This window comes from Zonotrichia leucophrys, chromosome 27 (genome assembly GCF_028769735.1).
Source record: "Zonotrichia leucophrys gambelii isolate GWCS_2022_RI chromosome 27, RI_Zleu_2.0, whole genome shotgun sequence".
Classification (NCBI taxonomy): domain Eukaryota; kingdom Metazoa; phylum Chordata; class Aves; order Passeriformes; family Passerellidae; genus Zonotrichia; species Zonotrichia leucophrys.
The window spans coordinates 4,695,476-4,713,909 of NC_088196.1; the positions used below are offsets into that span (position 1 = coordinate 4,695,476).

General features: G+C 46.7%; 1 protein-coding gene across 1 annotated transcript; it reads left to right on the forward strand.

Moving 5' to 3' along the window:
• The first annotated feature begins 564 nt into the window (after positions 1 to 564).
• Positions 565 to 18,036, forward strand: DCAF7 (DDB1 and CUL4 associated factor 7). Its single transcript, XM_064733625.1, has 7 exons — positions 565 to 1,013; positions 5,474 to 5,632; positions 5,944 to 6,055; positions 7,100 to 7,218; positions 10,555 to 10,764; positions 11,293 to 11,410; positions 11,903 to 18,036. Exons 1-7 carry the CDS (start codon positions 876 to 878, stop codon positions 12,073 to 12,075), a joined length of 1,029 nt encoding a protein of 342 aa, XP_064589695.1. The 5' UTR covers positions 565 to 875; the 3' UTR covers positions 12,076 to 18,036.
• Positions 18,037 to 18,434: the final 398 nt, after the last annotated feature.

Below are 18,434 nucleotides of genomic sequence, written 5' to 3' on the forward strand. Positions count from 1 at the left end.
TTACGGCTGTGTTGGTTGGGAGTATCCATGAATTCATCTCAGGTATCTTGGCCCCAAAAAGGTCAAGCCCAGGTTACTTCATGCAAGGAGTGTGGGACTGGCAAAGCCCACCTGCAGTCAGGTCAAATAAACACCATAAGTAACCTCTCGTTAATTAGAGATAAGCCCGGGCCCGTCCGCCGCTCGGCCGAGGCGGGATTCGAACTCGTGGCACACTCGAGCGCCTGAATGGCCCCACCCGCCTCGGGCTGGCGTGACTGACATCACTGCCAGCCAATCGATCATCGATAAGGGCTCAAGATCCCGCCTCCAGTCACTGCGACCCCGGGTAGCCAATAAGATGTCGACAACGAGAGGGCCCGCCCTCTTAGGCGGGGCCAAGCGCAGCCGTAGGTTGTCCCAGCCAGAGCGCGAGCGTCCGTTTGGAGTGAAGGGTAAAAAGACCAATAGAAAACCGAAACGGGCCGAGCGCACAGGCAGATTATCCAATAGGCAACCGGCGCTCTAAATGACAGTCAAGGCATCCAACCCGCGCGCAGTGGGCGGGGCTCCCCGCGTGGCTTCCGTTCCCGTTGTGTGAGAGGCCGAGTCCCGAACGGCCTCAGCGCCGCTGCCGCCGCCGGGTCTGGGCCGGGGCCGGGGGCCGAGCCGGGGCCTCCCCGTTCCCCCGGGGGCCGAGCCGCGCCTCCCCCGCCGCTCCGAGAGCCGAGCCGAGCCTTGCCCGCCTAGGGGGCCGTGCCGTGCCGTGCTTCCTCCGCTCCCCATCCCGGGGGCCGCGCTGAGCCTCCCCCCGGCCCGCCCCGCCTCCCCGCTCGCTCCAGCCGGGCCCCTCCGCTCGCTCCCCGGGCCAGGCCCGCGGCCCCCCCGGCCCAGCCATGTCGCTGCACGGGAAGCGGAAGGAGATCTACAAATATGAGGCGCCCTGGACCGTGTACGCCATGAACTGGAGCGTCCGGCCCGACAAGCGGTTCCGCCTGGCGCTGGGGAGCTTCGTGGAGGAGTACAACAACAAGGTGGGCAGCGGTGGGCGCAGGGGCTGGGGCGAACGGGGGCTGGCCCGCCTCGTCCCGGGGCTGGGTGGGCGGGGGGCAGCGGTACAGAACCATCGGGTGCCCCCCGAAGTGCGGGAGCTGCACCAGGGTCAGGCTGGTCTCCTTCTAGCGAGCCCTGGGTGCTGCTGGGTTTGGGATAACGCTGCTGCAGGCTTCTGGTGACCTCTGATCTTCGGTATTAACGATTGGGTTGGCTTCAGTCATACAAACACCGTGTGCTGTGAGTTCTCTGTGGTGTAAAGGGCTGGGAACTAAAGGTGTGAGTATGGGATGAGTGGGGATGCTGCTGCTGTAGAATAAAACAAGATCCTCTGGCTTGGGCTTGTCTGGCTTTTTGGTCAGTGCAGAGGAAAGTTCATGGCCAGGATTGAGGTTTGTACATATAGATATAAAGAATTCACCTCAATCGGAGGAAGAACTTCTTTCCATGGAGGGTGGCAGAGCAGTGGAACAGGTTGGTCAAGCAGCTTGTGGAGTCTCCCTTTCTGGTGACGTTCCAAAGCCACCTGGATGTGTTCCTGTGTTACCTGATCCAGGTTACTCTGCCTGGAAAAGGCGATTGGGCTGGATGAGCTGAGTTCCGTTCCTACCCCTGTGATTCTGTGATGTACAGAGTGTCTGAGGCTGTTGGAAATGTGCTGTTCTCGTTGTACTTTCTTGCTGTGGTGATAACTTTTTCATAAGTATATAAACCACTCTCAGTATTGATTCCTCAGTACTTTTCCCTGAGAACAAGGGTGTAATGAGGCATGAGATTGTATCTTCAGTGTTTCCCTGCAAAGTGTAAGTGAAGAATGTCACACTGGGAACAGAGACTGTGTTCATCTCTCAGAACACATGTGCAGTCCCTTCTGAACAACCTTCAAGGTGCTGGTCTGGTATAATGAATTACATAGAAACAGAGATGAGAAGATGGATGAAGTTATAGAGCATTGTGAAATTTCTGAGAATTTGAAAGTTTGCCCATAGAGCTTGGTTTATACCATGTAGCTTTGTCAAGGTGTTTAATGGAGATTGGGGAAAGTGCTGTCAGAAAGTTGGGGTTAGGGCTCTGTGCAAGGGTGTGGTGACATCTCTTAGGGTGGTTGGATCCCTGCCCTCACAGCAGTCCTCAGTGTGGGCTTTGCTGAGCACGTTGCAGTCCAGGCAGTGTCAGCCCTGTGTGAGAGTTGTGTCCTTCTCCTGGAGACCTGGAAATGCTCCTAGGGACAGGAAGGGCCTGAGCTTGAAAGCTTCCAATTTGTTCAAAGACCAGCTTGGAAACATTTTTCTAGTCTGTACTCTGAGAAGGTAAAAGAGCAAATCTGCTCACCCTGTCAGCCATCACATTAATGGGCTCTGGGGCACAGACTGAAGCTGCTTGCCAAGACCTGTTTGAACCCCAGCGAGTTTTGTTTCAGCTTGTCCACCTTCACTGATCAAATCACTGCTACAAGAAGACAGATGCCTTGCTCTGGATGGAGGAATTCAATAATTTGAGGTGGTGTTTCCTTAACTTCTTGGATTGGGAAACTGCAGTGAGCCACTCTAACCCTCATGGGTCAGTGTCACAATGGGAGGGAACAGTGTTCATTGCTATTTAAAATGCTCCTGGCTGTGGCTTCATGGATCAGGAGATATCTGTAGAAAACACCAGGAAAGGCTGATTTTTGGGATCTATCTGCAAGACAAAGGTGGAATTGTTTAGGAGACAGCAGAGGTTGTGGTGTGCACAGCACTGGAGCAGACAGGTTCTGACCAGCTGCTGCCCACATCTCCACCTCCTCCCAAGCAGGGTGCAGGGCAGTTCTTCTGCCAGAACCTCATTTGTTCTGTGAGATCTAGCACTGCAAAGAAAAATTGATTGAATGCTGGAGATTAATTGGTGCAGTGACATCTTTCTGATTGTACATGACCCTAAAATAATAGTGAAATGTCATTTTGGGTAGTTAGTAATTAGATTAAAGTTTTGGGCGTTTTCAAACTACTGTGGACTTCACAGTTCCTCCAACCATATAAGAAAAAGAAGCTGTTACCAAATTCTGCATAATTTAGTTCTGATTCTTTAGTATTGAGTTGGAAATAGGGTTTTTTTAGAAGTTAAGGAATGCTGATTAAAGGTGATTCTTTACTGACATGCACTGTTGCAATTTATGCTTTGTATTGATAAGTGCTTGGATCATAATATGCTAAAATTAGATGTGGATTTTCCTATCTTGAAGTGTTGGAGCAACAAATAAATACTTAGCATTCCTAGTTACTGTCATGGCATAATCACAAAACTGAACACAGTGATGTTCGTTTTCTCACTGGAATAACTTACAGGGAGATATAGGATGGTTCAAATTGTATCCAGCTACTTTCCCATAGGCATTCCTCAGTCTCAGCATTCTTCCTCACTTGCACAGGGGAGAGACAGGGCTCTGATATAATCAACATCCTAGAGAGAATCCCATGGTCCATCCCCTCGTGCTCAGCCTGCAGGAGAGGGTGAGTGGAGGGGTTCTGCAATGACTGTGTGTGCTGGAGTCCCCGAGAAGAGTCCCAGCTCTGAATTTGGAATTTGGAAGAGCAGAGCTTCTCAAGCAGTGCTGCTGCTCCAGCTCAGAGGGCTGGGCTGGCACCTGAGCTGCAGCAGCTCTGCTGGTGATAGCACAATTTCTGTTCCCTAACCCAGCCTAAATATGTCAAATATCAGAGATACTGAATTGCTTCATCTTCAGGTCTGAGGAGGGGTTAAATGGGAATATGCAGTGCAGGAATATTTACATTAACACCAGTGAAAGGGGATATTTTGCTGTTTGAGATTTGCTTCTGGTGATCAGGATGTTGATTGCTTTGTGTAGGATTAATACACTCATGTTGAGTGGAAAACAGCATAAGCAAAGGAGAAATGATTAGAGGTCATTTGTCTTCTGATCTAACCTTGCCATAAGATTTTCTATCACCAAGGACAATTTGCTTCCTTTGTAAAATCTGCTTAGTACTTCTGATCCTAAAGGAGTTAGGAAGCTATTTGTCAATCACTTTGGAAGTCTGGGAGATTTTTGACTGATTTATACTAGGTTGTGAAGGATAGTAAGGAGTAGTTGTAATAAAGGCTGTATTTCAGTTTTTGGAAGCATAATTGGCTGCATCTTTTAGTCTTTGTTATGAGATGGAAAGGATGGAGCTTCTCATTGAGGGGGGGAAAGGCTCTGCATTTAAGAAAATCTCTAAATGAGTTCATAAAACTGCCAATTAATTAAATTTTAAGATCAACGGAAGCATTTCTGTTATGGGGGGAAAATATGATAAATTTCCCATCTAGCTGAAATGTGTAGTTGATTAGACAAATTGCTTATATATTTAGGATTTTTTTCAGATAAACATCTTAGAAAAAGTCCATTAAACTGCTATTCCCAGGAGGAAGCTGCTGTGTGGAAAGTAGTAGGAAATTCCAACTGTGAGCAGCTTACAAACTGATTGCAGTGAGTGGTCCCCATAACGTTTGTGTTTGAGCAGCATTTCACACAGTGGGACTTTCATCCTGTTTGGGTCCTGAGTCACTGCAGGTTTAACGAGTCCTCCCAGCACCTTTTGTTCTCTGCACACTTTCTGACATGTCAATATTTTTCTAATAACATCATGTCTGGGACTTCAGGCATTACTTCAGGTGCTGTCATGACCAGGCTGTGTGGAGATGGTTTCTTGTTTGCTCTGTTTTGCATCATTCTCACAATGGGGCAAGTTTAGCCCTTCCCCCTGACACATCATTGTGCAAAAATTCTAATTTGGAGTTCAGTTACCTAGAATCTCTCAGCAGACCTGCTTTCTTGCTTTGTTCACGCAAAACATTTAAATAATTATGTAACCATTTTAGCTCCCCAATAAGTTTGAATTCTGTTTTACTTTCTTCCTCTCTGATGTGATTAATTTATGAGTTTTTCATGCACTTGTGACAGAATATTTTGAGTCATGTGGTGATGAAAAAGCTTGCCCAGCTACCTGACATGATCCATCACAGTCTGCAAGGTTATGGCCAAGAATTCCATGATATGCACTTTAATTGTGCAAACTACAGCTTGTTTTGCTCTCTGAAGATGACATTGTCAGCACCAGTTCAGTTAAGGATGAATTGGAATAATGTTTGTGCAGTTTTAGTGCGTGATTTAAACTGGGTTTTGTGATGTGGAAAAGAGAAGGGTGGTCTTTAATCCTTCAGGATTGGATTTCAGTTCATTTGGGATCATCTCTTCAAATCAAAGCACTGTGATTATGGATATTCTCTTTACTTATATGCCCCAGCAGCACTTAATGATTTCTCATGTCATTGACATGATGATCCTTTTGTGTCGTCCTTGAGGTGACACAAAATGTCCTGAAACCCACTCAGTCTTAATGCTGTCATTAGAAATTAGTATTTTGATTAAATGCTTTCTTTTAAATATGGTTTCTCCCAGGTGCAGCTTGTTGGTTTGGATGAAGAGAGCTCGGAATTCATTTGCAGGAACACCTTTGATCACCCCTACCCCACCACAAAGCTGATGTGGATCCCAGACACCAAGGGAGTCTACCCAGACCTGCTGGCCACCAGTGGTGACTACCTGCGAGTGTGGAGGGTGAGTGAATCCTCCCTAGGAAATGAACCATGAACTGAATTCTGTTATATATTGGTCTCTTTTTCACTCAAGACAAGATTTTCTTGACTGCAATAATGTGACTGTTTGAGGGCTATAAGAGAAGCAGAATTATCATGGCAATTGCTGTTTTAATCAGCTTATTGAAAATGGAGCTGGTGGCTGTGTTTTGCAGAGCTTTAGGATGTAAAGCTGAGAGGAAAGAAACCTAGGATTAACTCCTAATGTTTTGTGCCAGGGGAACAAGTCAGGTGATGTTGCTTTTTAATTCAGATGTTTGATTTTCTCTAAAGGTGGGTGAAACTGAGACCCGGCTGGAGTGTTTGCTGAACAACAACAAGAACTCGGATTTCTGTGCTCCACTGACATCATTTGACTGGAATGAAGTGGATCCTTACCTGTTAGGTGAGACTGATAAAATGTTATGGTTTTGGCACACTTTCTAATTGAACCTGATGAAGTCTGGGCTGTAACTGCTGTTGTGTCACTGCATGTCCACTGGTTAATCTGATAATTAACCACAGACTGCTGCATCATAGAAACTGCTGTTGTTTTACTTTAAAAAATTAAAACAATCATCTCATAGGGACTTTTTTTTTCATTGAAAGGTGCCCTGTTCAGTGCAGAATGGTCACTCAGGTTGGACATGGGACATTTGGGGATTGGGAGTCTTGGCCTTCAGGGCTGGTGAGCTGTTGTTGCAGTTCTGAGTAAGGATGTCCATCAGCTCTGTGACTTATTTCTGGGTGTTCTGGAGTGAATTTGAAACTGTAAATTTGCACTGAGCTGTGTGTTTTGTGAAGCCATTTCAGCAGCAAGAGGAGAGCCAAGAGTCCTTCATTCAGTTGGAGGAGGGGGCTGAACACTTAAGCTTTAATTATAGCCTACAGGAAAAATTGTGAATCCAGGATGACTGATGCAGAGGTTTGTTTCCCAGAAGAGAACAGCCATTTATGTCAGGGGGATTTGCCCAGAGATTAACAGTGATAATATGTCCTAGTAATTATTTACTACATTATTTGTTTTTTGTGTGTTACATGTCTCATCTCTTAAGAGCTTTAGTGCTAACCCCACCTTCAGCCCACATCAGCAATCAATTAATAATAACACGCCATCAAATCACTGATTGAATTTGGGGTTGGCACACAGCAGAGATGTACAGGATGGGAAAGCTGATCTCACAGTTGCATCAGGCTTTGGAATAGATTGAAGCAGACATGAGCTATTTACACTTTATTCCTGTGTGGAAGGCTATTTCTGCAGTTAAAAGGTTTGGGTCATTTAAATGCATGGAAGACTGCTGGCTGTTTGACATTCTTGATTTTAGTCCTGTGCTGTTCTCGTGACTGTTTTGATCTGTAGATGTTGGGGGATGTTACATTAACCCAGGAAGGGATTAAATAATTTGTGACAATATTAATTTTGCTAATAGAAGTGGTTTTGTTTCAGGTACCTCTAGTATTGACACAACCTGCACTATTTGGGGTCTGGAGACAGGACAGGTTCTGGGAAGAGTAAATTTGGTGTCTGGCCACGTGAAGACCCAGCTTATTGCACATGACAAAGAGGTGATGGGGGATTTTGATTGTTTACATTGCATCTTCTAAAACCACTAGAAAAGGAACAGAACTTTTTTTTTTTTCCCTTGAACAATTTAATTATTCAAAAAGATCGTTTATGTAGGTTTGTATACAGTTTTTCTGAAATTATATACAGGTTTGAGTACCTAAATACTGCTGGCTATGGAAACAATTATTTTACTCATCATAGACTGTTGACTTAAGAACGTGCTTTTTCTATTCTTAGCTAAACTTCTGATCAAATCTTTTACTATAATTTTACTATAATATATGTCATAAAATAATGATATATATTATTTTATTATATATAATATATATCATAATATATAATATAGTATAGTATAATATAATGTAATATAATATAATATAATATAATATAATATAGTATAATATAATATAATATGGTATAGTATAGTATAATATATATCACAATACATAATCTAATTTTTTTATTCTTTTACTATAATATATATCATAAAATAATAAATCAAACCTTCTGAAGCATAGAGTCAACATTCTCATCTTTTCCCTCATCCTAAGACCCCTGTGAACACCACCACAGTGCTGGGTGCTGTGCCGGGTGTCACCTGTGCCATGCTGTGCCATGCCAGGTGTCACCTGTGCCATGCTGTGCCATGCCAGGTGTCACCTGTGCCATGCTGTGCCATGCCAGGTGTCACCTGTGCCGTGCCAGGTGTGACCTGTGCCATGCTGTGCTGTGCCAGGTGTGACCTGTGCCATGCCAGGTGTCAGCTGTGCTGTGCCAGGTGTCACCTGTGCCATGCTGTGCCATGCCAGGTGTCAGCTGCGCCGTGCCAGGTGTCAGCTGTGCCATGCTGTGCCGTGCCAGGTGTGACCTGTGCCATGCTGTGCCATGCCAGGTGTGAGCTGTGCCATGCTGTGCCGTGCCAGGTATCAGCTGTGCCGTGCTGTGCCAGGTGTCAGCTGTGCCATGCTGTGCCGTGCCAGGTGTCACCTGTGCCGTGCCAGGTGTCACCTGTGCTGTGCCAGGTGTGACCTGTGCCAGGTGTGACCTGTGCCATGCCAGGTGTCAGCTGTGCCATGCTGTGCTGTGCCAGGTGTCAGCTGTGCCGTGCCAGGTGTGAGCTGTGCCATGCTGTGCCGTGCCAGGTGTCACCTGTGCCATGCTGTGCCGTGCCAGGTGTGAGCTGTGCCATGCTGTGCCAGGTGTGACCTGTGCCATGCCAGGTGTCAGCTGTGCCATGCCAGGTGTCACCTGTGCCATGCTGTGCCATGCCAGGTGTCAGCTGCACCGTGCCAGGTGTCAGCTGTGCCATGCCAGGTGTCACCTGTGCCATGCTGTGCCATGCCAGGTGTGAGCTGTGCCGTGCCAGGTGTCACCTGTGCCATGCTGTGCCATGCCAGGTGTGAGCTGTGCCATGCCAGGTGTCAGCTGTGCCATGCTGTGCCATGCCAGGTGTGAGCTGTGCCATGCTGTGCCGTGCCAGGTGTGACCTGTGCCAGGTGTGAGCTGTGCCGTGCCAGGTGTGAGCTGTGCCATGCTGTGCCGTGCCAGGTGTGACCTGTGCCATGCTGTGCTGTGCCAGGTGTGACCTGTGCCATGCCAGGTGTGAGCTGTGCCATGCTGTGCCATGCCAGGTGTGAGCTGTGCCATGCCAGGTGTGAGCTGTGCCATGCCAGGTGTCACCTGTGCCATGCTGTGCCATGCCAGGTGTCAGCTGTGCCAGTTGTCAGCTGTACTGTGCCGGGTGTCAGCTGTACTGTACTGTGCCATGCCAAGTGTCAGCTGTGCCATGCCAGGTGTCACCTGTGCCATGCTGTGCCGTGCCAGGTGTGACCTGTGCCATGCTGTGCTGTGCCAGGTGTGACCTGTGCCATGCCAGGTGTGAGCTGTGCCATGCTGTGCTGTGCCGGGTGTCACCTGTGCCATGCTGTGCCGTGCCAGGTGTCACCTGTGCCATGCTGTGCCATGCCAGGTGTCACCTGTGCCATGCTGTGCCGTGCCAGGTGTCACCTGTGCCATGCTGTGCCATGCCAGGTGTCAGCTGTGCCATGCTGTGCCATGCCAGGTGTCACCTGTGCCATGCTGTGCCATGCCAGGTGTCAGCTGTGCTGTGCCAGGTGTGACCTGTGCCATGCTGTGCTATGCCAGGTGTGACCTGTGCCATGCCAGGTGTCAGCTGTGCCGTGCCAGGTGTGAGCTGTGCCATGCTGTGCTGTGCCAGGTGTCAGCTGTGCCGTGCCAGGTGTGACCTGTGCCATGCCAGGTGTCAGCTGTGCCATGCTGTGCCATGCCAGGTGTGAGCTGTGCCATGCTGTGCCGTGCCAGGTGTGAGCTGTGCCGTGCCAGGTGTGAGCTGTGCCGTGCCAGGTGTGACCTGTGCCATGCCAGGTGTGAGCTGTGCCATGCTGTGCCATGCCAGGTGTGAGCTGTGCCATGCTGTGCCGTGCCAGGTGTGAGCTGTGCCATGCTGTGCCAGGTGTCAGCTGTGCCATGCTGTGCCGTGCCAGGTGTGAGCTGTGCCATGCTGTGCCAGGTGTCAGCTGTGCCATGCTGTGCCGTGCCAGGTGTGAGCTGTGCCATGCTGTGCCAGGTGTGAGCTGTGCCATGCCAGGTGTCAGCTGTGCCATGCTGTGCCATGCCAGGTGTCAGCTGTGCCATGCTGTGCCGTGCCAGGTGTCAGCTGTGCCGTGCCGTGCCAGGTGTGAGCTGTGCCATGCTGTGCCGTGCCAGGTGTGAGCTGTGCCATGCTGTGCCATGCCAGGTGTGAGCTGTGCCGTGCCAGGTGTGAGCTGTGCCATGCTGTGCCGTGCCAGGTGTGAGGTGTGCCATGCTGTGCCGTGCCAGGTGTGAGCTGTGCCAGGTGTGAGCTGTGCCATGCTGTGCCGTGCCAGGTGTGACCTGTGCCGTGCCAGGTGTGAGCTGTGCCATGCTGTGCCATGCCAGGTGTGAGCTGTGCCATGCTGTGCCGTGCCAGGTGTGACCTGTGCCAGGTGTGAGCTGTGCCATGCTGTGCCAGGTGTGAGCTGTGCCATGCTGTGCCGTGCCAGGTGTGACCTGTGCCAGGTGTGAGCTGTGCCGTGCCAGGTGTGAGCTGTGCCATGCTGTGCCGTGCCAGGTGTGACCTGTGCCAGGTGTGACCTGTGCCAGGTGTGAGCTGTGCCATGCCAGGTGTGAGCTGTGCCATGCTGTGCCGTGCCAGGTGTGAGCTGTGCCGTGCCAGGTGTGAGCTGTGCCATGCTGTGCCGTGCCAGGTGTGAGCTGTGCCAGGTGTGAGCTGTGCCATGCCAGGTGTGAGCTGTGCCGTGCCAGGTGTGAGCTGTGCCATGCTGTGCCCGCAGGTGTACGACATCGCCTTCAGCCGCGCGGGCGGCGGCAGGGACATGTTCGCCTCGGTGGGCGCCGATGGCTCGGTCAGGATGTTCGACCTGCGGCACCTGGAGCACAGCACCATCATCTACGAGGACCCCCAGCACCACCCGCTGCTGCGCCTCTGCTGGAACAAGCAGGACCCCAACTACCTGGCCACCATGGCCATGGATGGCATGGAGGTGAGGCAGCAGCTGGGGCAGTGGCTTGGTGCTGATTTACACCCCGGGATTTATGGGAAGGGGGCAGCATCAATACCTGAAGTGTGATTAAGGAGCAGTTCTTAGTGCACTGAGCAGTTAAAGTGACTTTGGCATGATAAACTTGAGCTTTATGGCTTGTATGTATTTCAGCTCATTTTTAAGAGGAGTCTGTGCAGTTGGGCAATAATTTTCACCTGATATCTTTGAGTCATTTTGTTCTTTCCCAGTCCAGTTTTAGTTTGTTACCAAGGCTGCTTCAGGGAAGCACAGTTTGTTTGCCACTGTGGCCTAACTCACAAGCCCCCTGTGAAGTCTGACTTCTTTTGAGACACATGGCACACTGACCAGCTGGAAGCTGTTCTTTAGGAGCAAGGCTTACTTGCCTACCACATCCTTTAGGAAAGAGCCATCTTTATAGCCTGACCTCAAAATATTTTGTATTTTGAATAAATTAATTTTTTAAAGTGCACTTTATTAATGTAGCTGTTTTTTTTTTTTTTTCTGAAGGTTGTGATTCTAGATGTCAGAGTTCCCTGCACCCCTGTTGCCAGGTTAAACAACCACAGAGCATGTGTAAATGGAATTGCCTGGGCACCTCACTCTTCCTGCCACATCTGTACAGCAGGTAAGTGAGACCTAATCTTGGAGTCCTCTACTGCATTTGCAAAATCCTCTTCATCCTAAAGTATATGCAATTCTATGCCTGCCTTTTGCTAAAGAATACTTGCAATTTAGAAGCTCTTTATTAGGTGACTTTCCTAAAATGTTACAGAAATAGACACCTACTAGAGTGATGAGACCAGTACCCAAACTGTGCATCAGCTCTGGCTAAGCTCCTGTTATTTTAATGCTCCTTAGCTTTTTTGTAATGCAGTTTTAAATGTTTTCTGCTGTTAGGAGTCCCACTGGTCATTCATTTATCAGCTCTGTCTTGGATAATGTGTAATGATCCAAGTTTATTTTGTTGGAGCATAATTGTGCTGTTGTATCTGGCTTGAATGTGGATCAGGACTGGAACAGCCATGTCTTTCCTGGCTCCTGAGGCTGTGGGGCTGTAGTGGGCACACGTGGAGATCCTGTTACACTGACTGTGCTTGCATTTGTTGTCTGTGTGCAGCGGATGATCACCAGGCTCTCATCTGGGACATCCAGCAGATGCCTCGTGCCATCGAGGACCCCATCCTGGCCTACACAGCCGAGGGAGAGATCAACAATGTACAGTGGGCATCCACCCAGCCAGACTGGATAGCCATCTGCTACAACAACTGCCTGGAGATCCTCAGAGTCTAACTTTGCAGCTTGGTGCACACTGAGGCAGGGCTGTGTCCTTCCCCCTCCCCTCTAAAGTAAGAACACCACCAGTCAAGTGGCCAGTATCTGTTGTTGCTTTGCATCTGCTGTTACAAGAAACTGTTACAAGAATGGATGGCAGGGGTCTCCTGTCTCTCAAGACTCTAAAATGCAGAGACGTGCTGAGCCTCTTGGAACTTCTGGGTTCTGGTTTTCTTGTGAAATTCTTTTTTTTTCCCTCAGTAAAAGTTCTGTATATTTGTTTGTTGACTGTATTAATAAGCTTGCAGGCTTTTAAGTTGCTGCATATGTCCATGTGTTTGTCAGCCAGCTGAGGCAGCACATCCACCAGTTTAACAGATGCAGGTGCAAAACAAGGTGGGGGAAAAAGACAATGATGTTAACGGCCACCTTGGCAGGAATCTTTATCATTCCTGTTGTTGCTGCCTCTAAACTGTTTAAACGTTTGTATGTTTTTTATATATTGGGCTAACTTTCTATTGAGTAAGGTTTTTCTCCCTAATTCTTACTTTTGATATGTGATCCACTTCCATATGTCCAAAGCAGGACCTGTTCATGGATACAAACCACAGTAACACTGCAGGCTCCCTGGCAGTAAAGGCCTGCCAGAATTAACTGTTGCCTTGGCTCCCTGTATCTGGTGACCTGGGCAGAATTTTCTGGTGCTGTGAAGTACAAGTACTTGTTGCACAATTTCTTTACACTTTTCTGATGCTCAAGGCAGTTGTTACTATGGTAGGTCTTATTTTTAAATTCTAACTGAGTTTGTGTGTATCCTGCAGTGGTGTTAGCAAACAGAGCAGTGATAGGTTGAGAATGAAGATCTGTGCATGACGTGAGCTCCCAGGAGGTAAACAATTCCTGAAAAAATGTATTTGTAATGGGCTTGGGATTGACACTTCCAACCAAATTATTTCCCCTTGGAAGACTTACCTTATCTAAATCAAAATAAAATGGTTTCACACTTTGTAGCTTGCTTGATTGGCAAATAATATGAGCAAGATTTTGTGGTTAGGCTGTACTTCAGAGGTAGTGTTTGGCTTGTGTTCCTGGGAGGTCTTGAAGGGAGCAAAAAAGCAATCTTGTTGTGAAGTGTATTTGCTTTATTCTGCCAGGTCTTGTTGAATGAACAAGACAAGTCAGAAGAGCTGTTTCTTTGAAAGAAGTTACTTCCTAATGTGATGCACAAAGGTGGATGTGGAAGGAAAGAAGCTGTGCCATTGAGGCCAAGGTTTGGCATTTGTCATCCTCCTGACTTTGGGGGATGTGCCAGAGGGCTTCTGTTTGGAATAGTGATCCCTCTACAATAATACTGTTCAATGAAAGCTGAGTGGATTAGGCAAGATAAAAATCCTTGTTGGAGTTTTACCATAACACAGGTCCTGTGCTGAAGGCTCTGCAGTTCTCTGATGAAGACATGACAGCCAGAGCTGCTCTGGAAGGGTGTGCAGCCCAGTTTCGATGTAAATGTCAGAAACCATCAAAATTCTTTCCACCTAATGAGTATTCACCTGCAACTGGAGGCAGATTATAAATAGCAGGACACTGGCAAACTTGAATCTTGTCAGCTTATGCAGGAAAGGCAAGTTGGGAAAGCAGTTGCTGTGGAACACTGAAGCTGACACTGAGAACACTGTCAAAGACAGAACAGAATCTGCAAAGTTTTGGCATTCTGGACATAGAGAAATACTCTTCTGCAGGCTGCTTCTCACTGTGGAGCTCAGAAAAGCATTGCCTCAGGAATTTGATAGGAATTCATTAGGGGCAGCTGTATTCCATCACTCCTTTTGATAGCAGAGAGCCAGGAGCTAACACTGTGCAAGCTGGTGTTTTGTCAGTGTGTTCAGTTGTGGGATTTCTGACAAAGCTTGATTTGACTTGAGGGTCAATTTTTCTTATTAGCAGCACTAGTGAGAGTGGTGTGTTCCACAGACAGGCTTTAGCTGGATGGCAGAGCAGTGTTAGCCAAACAATCACTTTTTGCAATAGCACTTCATCTGAAACTGGAAAAAACTTACATAGGATGAAGCAAAAATTGGGGTTTTCTTAGCAGGAGTGGCTAATGGCATTCACAGCTTTAGGAGTCATCTGAAATACATTCACAGGCTTGTCATGCTCTGTTTAATTACAAATGGCAGGCAAAAGGTGCTGTTACTGAGAGGGAACTACCTGCAATGTTAGTGCTTTCCATGTCCCCTTTTTGCTTCAGAGTTTATTCCTGTACAGATGGCGTGAGTCAAAGATGAATGCTAAGATAATGTGAGGTTATATAAAGGAACTCGTGGTCTGAATAGCCAGGTAGATTCTGCTTCTGTTGGAAATGAATCCTGTTAGGGACCTGAAGAGGATCCAGTGTCAGTTCTTGCATCCCTGAAATTGATGGAAGTCTGTTTGTGAAATTGTGTACTTACCCCAAATGCATCAAAGGCAAGTGAAGGAATCTTGGATTCTAAATAAAGCCTATATCCTGGTTTTTTTTAGCCAGTTGGGATACCTTCTGGATCTACAGCATATTGCTTTGGGCATAATCCATTGTCATTCTTCACAAGAAATTACATTTTAAATCACTAGAGACTGTTTTGGCACAGGGAAATAATACTTAAAATAACTTCAAAGATGTCCCTTGAAAGGTTAATGAGTGAAAAGACATGAAAATCCTCATGGGTGAGATGTTCTGTAGTGCAAATGGCACTTCTATATAGACAAGGAAGGGAAAGGCTTTGGTGCCCTTTTGCCAACAGCTGCTGTGACCCAGTGCCAGGGAGGGAATGCTGTGCTTGGTGTTTGTCTGCAAGATAAAACAAACCCTGACACTTGTGAATTGAAATACACAGATTATCACAATTCCCCTGTTTGACACTCGATTTTGTAGGGTGTAAACCCCCCATAATCATTATTTTTTCCCAAAGTTCATGAAAAGAAATACTCTGATATTCAATTTCTGTAATTTGGTGCTTATTGCACAAGCAGAGGATGCAGAACAACTGCTTGCAAATACCTCATGTTTTTTGGGTAGAAAGTAACATTCAGGGAAGAGTGAACACAGGTGAGGTGAGCAAAGCAGAAAACCATGTGCTGCTGTTGGTACAGGCCAGCCTGATTCTGGGACAGAAATAATTCTGAGTTAGGAAGTTCTGTATCACTTCTCCAATTGATTAATTCAGGAGACTAAAGTATTGTTTGGTTATGTTCTGTTTAAACCAAGCTTTCCACAGATTCCTACTATTATGTGGGCAACCTGCTGGCTCTCAGCCAGAGGATGCTGATGATGTAAAATTTGTTAGGGAGGTGAAAACCAGCAGTTAACAAGTTGAATCTTGAATTAGTGTGTAGTGTGCCAACTCTGTGAACTGTCTAAATGGGGAGGGCTGTGGTAGCTTGCATCTGTGGGAATTGTACTTGTGTGTGCAGGGATTAAAAAGGCAAGGATTTGAGTGCTTTGACAATCTATTTAGAAAGAAAACACAGTGGTTTCAAATAATATGAAAGGAGACTGCTAAAACAGGTTGTTTCTTATGGAACCTTGAAATGTATTTAACGGGGGAGGCATTGCCTCTCATAAGTCAAAGTTAATGATCCTTTCAAAACTTAGCAGTAATTACTCTACTGAATGTTCTGGATAATAGTGAAAAGCTCTATTTTTGCCTCATGGTGCAATGAGAAGCTGCCTCAGTCTGTAAATCATAGCCTGCCAGGGACCAGGTGAGGGGAGGAATCTGATGTGCAGAATTCACAGATGTTCTCGTGCTTGTTGTCAATGGAAATAAGGAGCTGAGTGTGTCCATTTTGTTCTCTTGCAGATGGCACTTTAACAAGTATATTTTTGGTAAGATTAGGAGGAGAGTCATCTTTTCCTCAGCCCTTGTAGGGTAGGCATTTGTGTTGTGTAAAAAATGTTAAATAATGACTGTCACCAAAATCCTAAACTGGGGATGACCCTCACTTGTTTTTACTGAAAGCCAAAAATGTGAGCACTTGACAAGGCTGTAAATGTTAAACTGAAATTTCATGTTGTGAGGCTGACACTGTCCTGTAAGGCCAACCCAAGGCATGTAGCACTGCTTGTCCCCCAGAGAGTCCTTTTTGTTCAGGAGCTTGGTGGTGTTTGGGAATCCTCTTTTTTACCATCAGAACACGATGGTGACAGCGCTGGCTTGGTTGTGTAGGGATGTGCCTGGAGTCTTTGGATAACTTGAATTTTGTGAAAGAGAAACTGCAGCTGCTGCCTGGAAATCCACACAGCCTGAAACATTGAATTGACCAGCTGGTTAGTGGTGTTTTAACCCTTTCCAGACACACTGCAAAGAGTGGACAGCAGCACAGCCAAGCTCAGGGCTCAGCAGGCTGCACAGTTTCAGTCCCATCAAAGTACTGAAGGGCTGAGTTTTCCCATTGCTTTTTGCAGTAGCAAAGTGGTTCCACCACCTCAAATGCACAGTTATCCTGTCAGGTAACACAAATTCTCCCTAACATGTGTTTCCTGCCTTCTGCTCTCAGAGCAAGCCTGTACCTGCTGTTCTGTGGCCATGGAAAGCAAAGAGCAGGTCTCTGTCAGCTCTGTCCCAGTTTCTCTTGATCTCTGCAGAGAATCCAGGGAATTAATTGTATGTGGCACTTAAAGAGCACTTTCTGATGCAGCTGTACTTCCCCTGCTTACCCAAGAAGAGTCAGAAATGTTTCATTCTTGAGGGTTTCGAGGAGAGTTTAAGATGCCCCTGACTTGGTTTGTTTTCTGGAAGGGATCTTCAGAACTTCCAATCAGCACCTTTCAGCAGCAGTAAAAGGAGCAGTAATTAGAAATGCAGCTAAATACCAATCACTGAAGGCTCATCTGGTGATTCATGGCAGACACCAGATGCAAAGAGAGTTGCTGCAGCCTGTTTCAGGTGACAAGTGTGTCTGCCAAGGACCTCAGTGGCCTTTTGTGCAGCCTCTGATACTTAGCATCAAGCAAGAATTTCCATAGTCATAAATTATCTCAGTGGCTTCCATCAAGCTGGTTTCTTTATAGGAAATCTAACAAAATTAAGGGAAAAAAAAAAAGCTATTTCCTGACAAAATATTGTGGCCATGTGCAGCTGTAAACCCGTGGTCCAGCTCCCATTCCTTGGAGTTTGTTTTCCATCTGCAACTCCAGCCCCTCTCAGTGCTGAGGGTGGGTCTGTGGGGTCTTAGCAAGGCAGAAAGGCAAAAACCAGAGCAGGACAGAGTCCCAGTGCAGCTGGAAAAAGGTATGTTGCTTTTTTTTGACAACTTGGGAAATAGGAATTATGAAATTACTATTTAAAAAGAACCTTTTTTTTTAACCCTTGGGTTGCTAGCAGTGTAAAATGTAATTTAAATCCATTGCGCCGAAGCATTTTTGTTACCAGTAGCTGAGTAGGAGATTCTACTTTTAGGTGTGTTTTCCCTTCTGCTCTTCCCATTCACAGTCCTGTTGTGGTAATTTCCTGAAGGTGTAATCTTTGTAGCATGATTGTACAAACATCCATATGAGATTCCTGACTTCTTGTTCTCACTTAGAGTATGTTAAAGCAATAGTAATTTTACTTCTGTCCTTTTCTCCACCTGCAACTTTGCTACTATTCTGTCCTAGAGGAGTCCCAGTATCCTGCTATTCAACAGACATATATTGTTGACATGGATAACTGCAGTGTCCCTATATTCCTTTATTTTTATGGAGAAAATATAAAAGGGTTTGTTACAATGGATTTTAACACCTGAGTCATGGAACCATGTTGTTGAAACTGTAAATTTTAAGGCAATTTTCTGAACTCGCTTGAAAGTGGAATGTTGCATCCTTTTATGCTATTTCCTGCTTCCTATGTAGTTTTATTCAGATTTTTTAACCTTCTTTCTAAGTTTCGGCCTCCTGTGTATTAGGTACAGTATTTTCTGCCTTTCATACTTTGTAATAAAAATGGAACATTTGTAGATTGACTGCAGTTCCCTGTGTGATGAGTGAAAACCTGGGGGGAGCAGGGAACTACAAAGACACTTCATTCCTTCTGTGTGGAGAAGAGGAGGCTGATTGCTCTGCCTTGCCTCTGCAGAGCTGGTGAAGTCTATTGATCCCTCATCCTACAAACACCCAAACAAACTTGATCATTCCAGCTACCCTTAAATTGCAACTTTCCCCAAATACATTATTAGGAACCCCAGCCACAACAGAACTCCAACAGCATGGTTAATGCAGCTGTACATTAAATATTTGCTTTCTTAAAAACCTGCTGCGGGGTCTGTGTATCCCAGTGTTGTTTCTGCTCATGTTTTCCAACATTTGTTTGTTCCCTGCACCAAAAAAATGGGAATTATCTGCTGTGTGCTTTTGTTTTTAA

Excerpts from the sequence above, each read along its gene's own strand:
- DCAF7 (XM_064733625.1), top strand. The coding sequence starts at position 876 with ATGTCGCTGCACGGGAAGCGGAAGGAGATCTACAAATATGAGGCGCCC. Across the intron at positions 1,014-5,473 it reads TGGAGGAGTACAACAACAAG|GTGCAGCTTGTTGGTTTGGA; the intron begins GTGGGCAGCGGT and ends GGTTTCTCCCAG. Across the intron at positions 11,411-11,902 it reads CTGCCACATCTGTACAGCAG|CGGATGATCACCAGGCTCTC; the intron begins GTAAGTGAGACC and ends GTCTGTGTGCAG.